Below are 13,060 nucleotides of genomic sequence, written 5' to 3' on the forward strand. Positions count from 1 at the left end.
TTCACTGTTTGGGAAAGGAATTTTTGAAAGTGTGACGTGTAAACTGGCACACTTTGTAGGTGCTGGTGATAAAATGCCTTTAAAGAAAATAATTTAAGCTTTTAAAATTCCAGAATGAACAAGTACGTGAATTAACCAGGGTACTGGATATTAAGATGGAGGGTGCACTTCTATTCCCAAGAAAAAAGAAAGCAAACAGGTTTAGCCTAAGTTTGAAATAAAAGGCCTAGAGTCCTGCTGAGTCCTGCTGACAGGACCATTGAAGTGATGCACAGCCAGCTATGCTTATGGTATTATTGAAGTGTTCGCTCATTAAAAGCTTTTCAATTATGACAGCTGGTTTGGTCCTGAAGCCTGCTTACCCCAGAGGAAATCTACATGACAATTTCTTCTTGTAGTAGAAAAATGAGTATTCCTAGCACATGCCCACTAAAGGATAGAGGAAAATACAAAGAGGACATACTAATTGATCAGAAGCAGGGCGGGATTGGAGAGAATCAGTCAAAATGTTTCCTTTGGTTTGCAGTTCATACAGCTGCACAAGGGTTTTAAGATATACATACATACATACATACATACATAATGATTGCTTCAGTTTTTAAAGACTAATCTGTATCAAATTACACTCACCCATTTTAAACGAATATTGAATATATAGGTAGCCATGCCCTCTGTTCCTTGTTTGAGGATTAGGATTCAATAGGAATTCACTACTTATAAATCCATGAAACATTAAGGTGTGGCCAAATGTATATAAGTTATGACTTGCTAATAGTTTCATATGCACATGACTAGCTAATCCTTTTTTCTACAAAATGTATTAAGTGGTTCTTTTGGGGGGAGAGGAGAGAGAGAGAAACATAGATAAATCATGATTTAAGAAACACATTCAGAAAGTGTGATAAATAGTGAACAGCAAAGATTTAGAACCCTTACCTCGGTAGAATTACTGGAATTCTGAGGTAGCTGTGTTCCAGTAAATCCATGCCCTCCAGTTGAGTCAAAAATCTAATTAAAAAGAATGTGTATCCTAATATAAACAAAGCATTCCTTGCAAAACGGTTTCACATGCACACAAAAAGGAAGGAAAAGCTAGTGAACTTAGATCAGTAAAGCCGAACAACTGAAGAGTAGTTTACTATTTTTAAATTTGGGTGTTAGTGTGTGCAGGCATTCCAGGAAAAGGGCAGGGTGGAAGCCCCTTGCACTAAGAGATTATACTGACATTCAGACCTTCCAATTTCTACACCCTAAAAATCACATGCATGCACTATATAATTCTGCCAGATATCTGTCCTGACAGCTGAGAGCATTTTGTACACACTAGTCCTAGAATCCTGGGGCAATTGTGCTAACCAAGCAGCCAACACAAACAGCTGCCAATCAGGAAGCTGACTTCACATCCAATTGCTCTCAAGCCTTTCCCAGGATCATCCTGATAACCAGTTTCTGAGCAGCCACTCTTAGCCTAGCTCTCCTTTCACTGCCAGCTTGGAAGAGAGGGATGCAAATAGCTTGACTAAGAGAAAGTATGCCCCTTGGCACATTGTCCCCAAGTCCAGTTATGTCTCCCAAATAGTTGCTTCAGTAATGAAGAGAATGCAGAACGCTTCTTTTGTCATGGCAGTGATCAATGGTGAGTGCATTTGTTTCAGAGATAGCATATTAGGAGTCCAAGTGATTGTTGGTGGGGGGATTGTACTTGGAGAACTCTTTGGGCCAAATCCTTCCTCTCCAGCAACAATTTGTTAGGCAGGCAAAGAGTTGGCACCCGCATGTTGTTTCAAATACTGTTGGAGAATTCACTGCAAATTTGTTACAGTTATCAAACTAAAACACTCTGGAAAAGGTTCTTAGGGCAATCCTATATCTTAATCTTTCATCCAGCCACGTTTAAAATACGCACCAGCAACGTCATGCACTCAAAGTTTACATACAGCAATTAAATACCAGTGCAAATCGTGTACTACTATTTTTCTTTGTTTGTTTATTAGATTTCTCACTTGCCACACACCATAAGCACCCAAGGCAGGTTTCAACAATAAAACATACAATTATAAAACAAATAAAACAGTTATAAAATAGTCAGGATCTTCTCCTTTCAGCAGCTGAACCTAGATAGCAGTGGCTGAACCCAATATATGAATGACAGTAACCAATGGCAGCTGTTTTTGCTGAGCAAGACACAGAACTCAATGAGTGCCAGCTGGGGTTTTTTGTGTGCGATTTGTATGTGATGGTTGTTTTGCATGTAAAATTTCCAAGCCTTAAGAAACATTGGATCATGTACTCATTACCCATGTCTTCTCCCTCTCCACCAAAGGCACTCCCTCCAGTTCCCACCTGGTTAACACTAACTGGGATTTGAAGCCAGCCTGGTAAACTGCAAGCCCTTTAGTACATTTCAGAGATAAGTTAGGATTCAGAATATTTATGATGTCCTCCCCTTTCTCCTTAAAAACATTATTGCTATAAAGTCTGTTCTACTGATGTGTCACTGCTATCATTTTTCTTACGTCTCAATAGCTGGGTTTTCGATAAGGAGCATGTGAGAAACCACTTGAAGATAAAAGCAGAGCTGTTTTGTTTTTCCGATATGCTTCTGATTATTAATCTGTATCTTGTTAAATGTATTTTAAGATAAGGAACTGCGCTTATGGCTTTAAATGATTCACAGCACTCATGGCTGCCATGTACTTCGTACAGTGGGCATAATGGAAACCTGGTGGAATGGAGGAAATAAGTGGGACATCAGTGGGTTATCTTCAGATATAAACTCTATAGGATGGACAGGGAAAGGACAAGGTGCCATTCTGTATGTCAAAGAGATCATTAAGTCCACTGAGTCCAGCAAAGTAGAATTCCCCAAAGGGTTTGTTCAGGGTCATAAAATTATACATGGCATGGAGAAAGTGCATAGGAAAAAGTCCCCCCCCCCCCTCTCTGATAACACTGGAACTCGAGGACATCCAGTGAAGATGCATGTTGGAAAATTCAAGATAGATAAATGACATGTTCACATGTCATAAGGTTTGCTTGTTAAAATGTAGGAATTGGGATAAACTAAAAATTGACATAAAGTTATAATCCCCTAGCTATGTCATGTTTCCAGAATATCCATCTTCAGATGAGGGCTCTAGCTGTGATATTCTGGTCCAGTCTGCAGGCTGAAAACTTACAATATGGTTTGATTGAAGTATTCAATTGTGATAACGTAATATTTTACAATAACTATATAAACCTGGCTCACATTTCCCATTTGCAAAGTAGGATATTATGGAAGGTTTCCTATTAGAAACCATTTAACCCAGTGGGATTTGCAAAAAGAAGGCAGGGTAACATTGGTTCCCACAGCTGATGCTTCATACTTGCCCCATGTTTCTGAAGTACAGTGTACAACTTTGCTTTAGGTTGGTTTATGTATACTAAATTTGTGTATCATTTCCCACAGCAGAAGTCCCAAAGAGATTTACAATGAGACAAGCTCCATGTCGTTTATAGTTAAATGACATCTTTCCAAACAATGTGTTATTAAGTCACATCAAAAAGATAGGTAGCCACTGTATGTAAACATAGATAACGTGACTTCCAGTCTCTTCAATTTAGAGAAAAGATATTAACAAAGTCATTCACTTTAGAGAGGCTGTTATCAATTTTAGAGTGACTGAATTAATAATAATAATCCAGGAACAAGAGAAAATAAGTTATGGATTTGGTACCTAGGTTCTATAGATATGAAAAGTTGTTCCATTGATTTACAGTTACCTTAAAGTATTCAGACTGGGTTTTTATTTCCATGTTTCATTACATTTCTGGAACCATGGAGAAGCAACCTATGTGCCACTGGTGATTTCCCAATCATAATAAAGTTTTACTTTATTTGTATTGCCTATCTTGGTCACGTTTACCCTCCACTTTCCTGTACTTGTCTATTAAATGCCCACACTATTTATTTAAAGGGTTTTTTATATTTTAAAGAAGTACTTCAGAGGAACCAGTTGTGATTAGGGAACTCCTATCAACTGAGAATTCACCCACATGTCTTCTTTAGGGAAGAGGAGGAAGTTGGTTTCATTCTGATAAAACTGCCTTTATTCATGTCTCCTTATCTTGCTGGTCATTTGAGAACACATCACTCAGCTTCACCTTACGGAAAGGCCTGACTGTTGCAATGGCAAATCCAGTGCCATATTTTATCATCCTGCATATCCTGTCATTGCTGGGAAGTGACTTTTATCACTCCTAACTAGCTAGGCCGAGATTAGCATCTTACAATGACATCTGAAGACTGCCTGATGTGGGAGATGCTACATGCAACTGCAAGGAAACATGGTGTGTGGCATGTGTGTGGCTGCCAGCTTTCTGCACACCACTGTTTGCAATAACCAATTAGGCATCCTAATTTAAACCATTTGTTTCTTACACCACTGATGGATGATCAATGCAATTTTAGAACAATTTTATAGATTTTTTTAAAATTAAAAATATATATGCATCAACTGGGAACTACCTGTGTTATAGAAGGCCTTTTTTCCTTTGCCTTTCTTGCAAGGGTGTCCAGTCCCTTAAGGGAGGAAAACAAACCTTTCTTGCTCCGAACCCTCTGTGAGAGAGAGAGTGTTCGCTTCCTAAGAGCTGCCTCATCCCTGGAGCAGATCTAATTGATAGAGAGACAGACAGAGAGAGAGAGAGAGAGAGAGAGAGAAGTAAACGAGGAAGATACAAGCATAGTTATAAATATAAGCTTTTCATAACTTGTTCATCAAAACAAATGGTAGCAAAAACCTAATTATAATGAAATGTGACACAAAAGATGAACAGTGCAATCCTATATATCTGTTCAGAAATATTTGTCATTGAGCTCAATGAAATTTACTCCTAGGTGTAAATGTGTCTAGAATTGCAGCCAAAGACATTAAAAAAACAAACCCCGCACACACCAGCTACGATTTATCTGTGAAATACCTCCTGCCAAACCCACATAAGCTTTTGCAAAGCAGCCAACAAAGAATGGTAAGCTGTGAACTGGCCAGATTCCAAAAGGAAGAGATGCATTATAACATGCAGGGTAAACAGTGTGTTTAGTGTAAGGCTGAATTATAGATCTTAGTAGAATGTGGCGATACCAGCATCCTAGAGAAAGCTTTCCGAGCTTTGAAAAAATGATTTTAAAGCCATTTTTGGAACTAATTTTACTTTGCTTTAATTGGATATTTTAAGAAACTGTATGCATTTTTATATTTAATAATCAGTTCTATATTTCAGTAATAATGAGAACATGGTGGTGTTGGGGTTTTTTTTTTAAAAAAAAGCTATACTTTTTCAACATACACCAGTAATCTACATAATATATAAATAACATGGTTAGTGTATCATAAGATTTTACTAGCAAGTAGATATTGTATCTCATTTTTCAACAAAGTATCATTCATGTTGTTTTGAGCTTAGTGTTTTAGAGAGAAAAAGGACAATATACTGTTTGCTTTTTTTTTGGTAGAAACTTCTTTCAGGATCATTTCAAATGTTACAAATTTCCTACATGGCTGGCACTTCTATGGAACAAATAGAAGTAGTTAAAAAAACAACAACCCCACATGAAGATCATGTGTGATGATCACACATTCATCTATTTCACTGTATCTACAGCAGTGGCCAATTATAGATTCCCAGGGGGGAAACAGTCATGTGTGCCATTGCCACCAGAATGTTCATGTCTTTTCCAATATGAGAATACTTTTACAGTAAGGAACTCAGCTTTGCTGACATGGAGTTTCATTTTTCCACATCAAGTGAATCAGGTGTGGATCACTGTCTAGCTACAGTAATGGGCTGGATGAAGGTAAATAAATTGCTAATGAATCCTGATAAGATAGAGATGCTGTGGTTTGGCAGTTCTGGGAATCAGATGAACAACCTGTTCTTGATGTGATTGCACTCTCTTTGAGGGCGGGTGGGGAGGTCATTGTTTTGGTTTTTTGTTCTTGATTTTATTATGTGTTTTGTGTTTTTATCATGTATTTTTAAATGGTGAATCACCCTGAGATCTGCGGATGAAGGGTGATATACAAATGTAATTAATAATAATAAACAATATATAGCCTGGGATTCTCCTTGATTCCACCTTGTCACTAGAGACTCAAGCGTCTGCAGTGTCATGGAGAATTTCCCCCCAGCTCTGGCTGGTTAACCAGCAATAGCCATTCTTGGACCAGCATAGCACAGCTACAGTAATCTATGGTCTGTAATCAACTCTATTTAGTGTTGCCCTTGAAGATGACACAGAAACTGCAGTGACCTGGCTCCTAAGCAGACTCTCTGTACAGAACTTCTATTACACCTGCTCTTATGAAGATTTGAACTGGCTGCCAATACATTTCAATTTCAAATTATGTATTTTACAGATACAAAGTCTTGAATGTCTTGGGACCAAAGTACTTGAAAGAGTGTATCTCCTTGTACAATCCTGTCATATGTTAAGATCACCCAGAAAAGTTCTTCCTAGCATTCTGCCACCAGGAGTTGCAAAACATGGCATCATCTCCATGGACTTTCCTCCTGGCTTTGAAACCACCTGTCTACCCCTCACTCATTCCAAAATTCTGCTGGTGCTCAATTTGATGGTATTCAGTCACCTGCTCAAAACTCAAGCTTTTGGGAGTGGTCACTAATATTCAGTAATTGGTGTAGTTTTGCTTTCATTGTGTTTTCATTATATTGTGTACGGACACAGGATTCTACTCAATTTTGCCATCACCCACCCTGAGATCTTTGGGAGACGTGTGAGATATAAATGGTCTAAACAAATGAGTAATATTGTTGGTCTTTTTAAAGTACAGTACTTTTTCTTCAGCCAAGAAAGGGGTCACAAAACTGACTTTCATAGTCAGATTCACCTTGAAATTACATTTACCAGCAAAATGTTTATATAGTTATTAACTTTGTAAACCAGCCTTCATCCGTAGATCTCGGGGCACAAAATACGTAACAAAAACAAGAATGGGGGAATAAACCACACAAACCAAAAACCCCTCCTCCCCCCAACACACATTTAAAAGGGTATAGCCAAAAGCCTGAAGAGGACCATACATAGGGAGGGGGAAGGAATGCATTTCTGCATCTTGTCACAAATAAACTCCTCTACAAAACACTTCTATGAAGCTGTGTCCAACTCACCAGTGCATGAAAGGATGAGACAGAGAAGATGCCCAGCCTTCCTAATGCCATCTTTGAAGGACGACTGGCAGCTGCCAAAAGGCTCTTTGGATTTGGCAACTCCCCGCCTTGCAAGCTGGCTAGATAACAGCGCATCCTGAAGAGATCCATGTTAAATTTCTCCAGATTCTGTTCCCATTGCTGGATCTGTTTATATACACAAAAATGAAATAGGAGAAGATAAATTAATGGCTTGTGGAGGGTGGTCAAAGTTCTGCACCCTCAGCTAAATCGCTTTCATCTGTAGCATTCGAAGGGCTGATTAGTTGCTCACGTCCAAAAAGACATTCTGTCACACGCAAGAAATGAACCTTCAAAAAAAATGGATCAAAATAAAACAAAGTTGGTGGCCTTAACTGCATGCTGACATCATTATTTAGGAAAATAGTTGGTTACCCACAGAAGTCAAACATTTTAAAAAAAGGATTCTTGCAATCCACAATGCTCTAGACTACTTACAGATTACATTATGCTTCCTATCTGGATTGCACCACATAGGTTGCCCTGGGTGTAAACAGTATTGGGGCTCTGAAATGTTTTCTCACAATATGGGCACAATTTTTTCTGGATCACAGTCACCATCTTTAATTACTATGAATGACCTACCCGGTGGAAGCATATTCAGTAATACACACAAGACAACAAAATATACGCACAGCCTCACAAGGTCTAAGATGCTTCTAGTTACCATCAGTTTGTTACAAGGATACAACAATCTAATTCCCATCTTATCTCTTTGGTTTAAAGATTAAACAAGGTTTGAAGGAAGTATTTTAAAGTTGTTTTTTTCTACTCCTACTTTAAAGATGAAAGGTACAGAACCGCCTTGTGGAAGCACACATGTTAGCTGATAGGAAGCAGAAAGGGCCCAAGAGAATCTGTTGAAGGCTGTTCATAACCCAATCCCTTCTCCAAGTTTATAAAGCCTTAAACATGCCATTCATCACTCTGTACATAAAAGGTTGATAATATAAATAAAATGGTGATTGCAATGAGTTAATTCAATGAATAAATAGCATAGTAGTACGACTAATGCCTTTACTGGGTATCTCTAACGATGGAGCTACGCAAAAACTTAGGACCCCACAGAGACTGTTCCTCCTTTAAGATGTCCTGCTATTTTATATAATGATTTTGTCAACCACATTACAAACACCACACACAAAAACTTTTTTACACTTCAATTACTACATCTCAGAGACAAACCATATGGCATCAATATAGATGACTCACCAAGTATTTAGGTTGTTTCATCTTTGTTTTACAAGGCTCTCTCTAAAGCCAATTTGATACAGCACATATTTTACTCATGCAAATCTGGGAAGCCAGAACCAAAAGGCTTGTGAAAGATGAGATGATCCAAGATAGATCTGTGCTTCCCATGGACAAGCGGCTGTCAGGGAGAGTCACTGAGTCACAGGGTAAGTATGGAGGTAAAATTTTATTATTGTTGAGACTTAATACAGAGAGGTTTATCCCCTTTAAACACCCTTGTTCTGGCACAATTCTCAGAGTGAGGTTAGATTACTTCTTGGGGCCGTAAGTCTTCCAACTTGAAAGGCAATTCTGAGTACTTTTTCAGAGGCCAAAAGCAGATGACGGTCATGATATCCTAATGAAAGATGTAAAGATCAGCACCTAGTGAAGGCTTGCTAATGTAACTGATTCATCAGAGAAGAGGCAAGTGACAGTGCTCAGGTCTCCACTTTTGCCATCTCTAATTGGCTTGCCCCAGAAGCCTTCTAAGTCCTGGCCTACACAGTAGCTAATTAATAAAGAGATTGGGGGGGGGGGCGGGAATCTTCTGCAGCCCAATTGAGCTTTTACCTGTGCAAGGCTAAGTGTCCTGAGACCCAGAGTAAGTATTCTTTTGAAGGCACTGCATTGCTAAAATTCAGCAGCTTGGAGACTTGGAGGGGGCGGGAAGGAAGGCAGGAAGGCAGGAACTATTCTACCATGTGTTTTTCTAGTCAGTGATAACTTTTACAAAAGAGGCATTTCTATCTCCTTTTAAAGGCACCTACATTGGACACCACAAAACTAGGTCACAGGCAGGAGTGAATTGCACCTCACCTCTGTTCAGAAGAGACAGGAGTGTGGGTGTCCAATCATGGCACCCAGTGAAATGCGATGTTTAAGGGGGTGTGCTCACTGTGTGACAGGCAGAATCGGAGCACACAAGAACTGAACAGGAAACGCAGTCGTGTTATGCACTCTGTATTTTTGAGGAGGCATTTACTGAGACCTTTTGTGGGTACCATAGGAGATGTTGGTGGGCACACTGGCATCTGTAGGTGCCACTGAGCCCGCCTTATTATAATCTCACTCATGCCATTTTTATGCCACTATATAGTACTCCCTGAACTCTCTGTGTGAAACATTTGATCCAGGTAGGGAAGGTCTTTATGAATTTCTATGAAATTTCAGCCTAAGATACACTTCTTTTCTATTCAGTTAAGGGCCTGTTTTCAGCATTAAACAGAACATGGGGTTTACTAAGATTTTCTAATAGACTTGGCATCTACCCTACATATAATGCAGAACATAGTGATTTCTGCAGATTCAGCTCCTGATCCCTGCTAAATTCAGTTCAGCTGCAACTGTACCTGAAACAGCTCTTTCATCTAAGATATAAAACTGGAGATCCCATCACCTTGTCATGGTTAAAGATCATTTCACACTTATAATCATAATGCCATAATGGTTAATTCCATTTAAAGCACATTTATTTCACAGTACTTCATATGCTGTGGATGATACTGGCTGTGTTCTTACAGGTTCCTTTAAAATGAAAATACAAAGAGCACTGTAGTATTTGAGACATTGTAGCATGGGCCTTCATAGGCAACAGCCTCCCTGCTCACTCAGCTACAATTTGCTAAAGTGTTGTTTGCTCAGTCTCTGTATTTGCTATGAGCAAATACATGATATCTACCCATTACTATGAATGTATAAAGATTTAACAATTCAGATACATTTTCAGGAAAATTACAGCTCAAACCTTCTGTGATTTAGCAAGTTAATATGGTTGCAAGTGGATTTTTCACAGAAACAAATAATGCACAAATGACAGCTACACTTGTGCTAAGATTTCCATAAGTTGAATTTTTGTCATGCGAAAATTCAGCTGAAACATGGTGGAAGGAAGGAAAGGGAAGAAAACAACAAGAGGATAGAATAAAAAGCTGTCTGAATGCAGCCTTTGTTAATTAATCTTGTCTCTTCTGCATCTGTCCAGAAACCAGACCATTTAGAAAAAACCAGAACATGGGATTTCCCATGACTGAGGACAATGGAAATGCTCGCCAACTTTGGGGGATTGCCAACTTTGGGGGATTTGACCTGGATCAGAGGTTCCCAAACTTATTTGGCCTACTGCCCCCTTTTCAGAAATTGTTTTACTCCACAGTCACCTGGAAATCTACCTTCTTTAAGTGAAGGGGCAGGGCTGGTGCCACAGCTTGCCTGCCTTTGGCCAAATAGGCAGGCAAGCTGTGATCCATTTCCCAGGCCTGGGTGAAGCTGAGAAGCGTTCACTCAAGCCCAGGAAAACCCCTCACCTCCAGCATGACCACCAGATCCAGGGGAGGCATTGTTGTCCTGCAACGGCGCCCAACTTGGCAGTACACAACAGATGAAACATGTACGAATGGTTTTTCATTTTTTTCTTTCCTTATGCTTCCGCCACCCCCTTATTTTTATTCAATGCCCCCCATTGCACCTGAGGCTACTACACCCCCCCCCCTGGATCATTCCAGCACACACACCCCAGAGACGTTCTTGGCAACTTTGGGAAGCACTGGACTAGATAAACCTGGCAGCACTTGGATGCATTAGTCATGGCAACAGCCTAATCAGGTTTGGAGTGGCCATGTTCTAACCAATGGCTGCTAGGCAGTAGCAGCTGAAGGGCAGCATGGGTAAGGCTGCAATGGTCTGCTGTCTTTTCAAGAGGGGAGCCCAGCACGGTGCCCCAATAGCCACTACCACTGCCAGGAATGTGAAACAGGGCCATGTCTATTTGAAATGTAGTGAGGCTGATCAACCTCCATAGAATGCACATGTATGAACCAAGGGAGAACTTGCCATGAAGATACTGGTTTTGATAGCTTTCCTGTGCTGAAGACAATGTGTGTAGCAGCTCCTACTTTCCCTGTTGTGGTTAATTTAGCACAAGGGAGCTGAGCAGAGTGTGAACTCATTCCCCTTTAGGGTGAATTCCCTTCACACTGAACACTAATTAAGCATTCCTTTGACACAAATGTTAATCACAGTTAATGCTAACCAGGTTCACTCTTAATGAAGATTTACTACCCCAGAGGGAAGTGTATTTAATGTTATTAACCACAATTACAATCCAATAACCTAATTTTGGTCAAGAACATTGAGAAAAGGGTGGGATGGATGTATTCTGGACAGGGGAGCAGCTAGGGAGATGTTCATTTTAATTATATTGATATTTTGTTGTTGGCCAGTGGGGCTTCTTTTTGAGCTGAAATATAAATGATTTATTTATAAAACCCTCAATTTACATAGCAGGAAGTGAAATGAAAATTTGTTTTGCTTCTTTCAAGATTTCCACAGGAGGGAAGTTTGACTCCAAGAGCAGTTGCCTGTAAACGACAATTCAGTCTGATCTACTGCATCATACAGGCACTAGTGATGCTCCCATTTGCAATGTAAATCCATAGGGATAGTTGTTTTCTAGCCTCAAAGTGCTTAAACTGTGTACTCTGAAGAGTGATACTCTTTGCAAGAATCAATCCTTTGTTTATTACCTGGTTCTCAATTGCTTTCCTGTTTTTAGGGTCACTAACAATTGAGAGCTGCAGCTCAGCCATCTTTTTCATCTTACTATCCATGTCAATCTTTTGGATAAGGCTTTTGGTCTGATTTTTCAGCAATCTGATCGTATCTTCTTTCCCAAGTTTCTTTGCAAAGAGAGATGCGGAAGCAGAGTGTATTGCTGTAACCCAGTTTTCAAGGTCAGTCTGGCTTGTAGCCTGAAAAAAGAAAAAAGCAAGAAAATTAACTTTATAAACAAAACACTATAATAGCATCTAGTGGGTTCCAAAACCAACTTCAGTCAAGAACAACAGTGTGGGGCCAGTCTAAGTGGGATCCACTTACCCTCCCCACTTCATTGCACCATGTTGCTTATATGCAAATTTCCCATCAAAGTCTGCAAATAATAAAAGGTTTCTGCTATGCTAATGTTTCCTTGAACAACTGGCAACTGTAATTACTAGCAATGCTTACTCTTTATCAAAAGAGGAAGAACTCTGTATAAAAGATGACATTCATCACATGATGCTTGGCTACAGGAATGGCAATTACCTAACCCATTATTAGTTTAATTTTTTAAAAATATACTGAACTAAAGTTACATTTGAAAGTATGCATGAACCAGGATACACCAAATTTTCTTCAAGCACAAAGGGAGGGGAGACAAGACACCGACTTTAATAGCTATGCAATGCACTCCCTTCCTAATTTTTTGCAATTGCTTTCTGCAGTGTATCATGGGCCTCTTCAATCAATATGCTTTTCTTATACAGAGGCAAAGTGTTTTCTGTTAAGGAAAAACATACAAATTTGAAGCAGCCCTTGGCTGTGTAGAAGTATGCCTGTCCATTATGCATTCCAAAACATTAGAATTGTTGGTCTAGCTATATGTTGATATCCGTCTGTCTTGAGAGACAACTGAGTGTGCCAGTGGGGGTGAAACCAAACCACTGAAGAATCACAGCACCCACTGTGGCAGCAGAGACAGGTAACTCATAACTGTTGCCACCTGCATTGTATTTGATGCTTTAGGAGCACTGAAGTAACCTCTCTGGGGCACAAT

At 39.5% G+C, this 13,060-nt stretch overlaps 1 protein-coding gene across 11 annotated transcripts in view; it reads right to left on the reverse strand.

The window, feature by feature from the left end:
- The window catches only part of TIAM2 (TIAM Rac1 associated GEF 2), a 129,107-nt gene that overhangs the window by 57,370 nt on the left and 58,677 nt on the right, over positions 1-13,060 (reverse strand). For 8 of the 11 annotated variants that reach the window (XM_077925879.1, XM_077925882.1, XM_077925876.1 and 5 more), the window contains 4 exons: positions 11,991-12,215; positions 7,174-7,359; positions 4,511-4,657; positions 937-1,008 (listed from right to left, as the gene is read on the reverse strand). In XM_077925879.1, coding sequence (XP_077782005.1) covers positions 937-1,008; positions 4,511-4,657; positions 7,174-7,359; positions 11,991-12,215 — 630 coding nt within the window. The remainder of the gene's footprint in view (positions 1-936; positions 1,009-4,510; positions 4,658-7,173; positions 7,360-11,990; positions 12,216-13,060) is intronic. The other 3 variants (XM_077925881.1, XM_077925880.1, XM_028723725.2) reach the window with 1 other exon arrangement.

This window comes from Podarcis muralis, chromosome 3 (assembly GCF_964188315.1).
Source record: "Podarcis muralis chromosome 3, rPodMur119.hap1.1, whole genome shotgun sequence".
In the NCBI taxonomy this organism is placed as follows: domain Eukaryota; kingdom Metazoa; phylum Chordata; class Lepidosauria; order Squamata; family Lacertidae; genus Podarcis; species Podarcis muralis.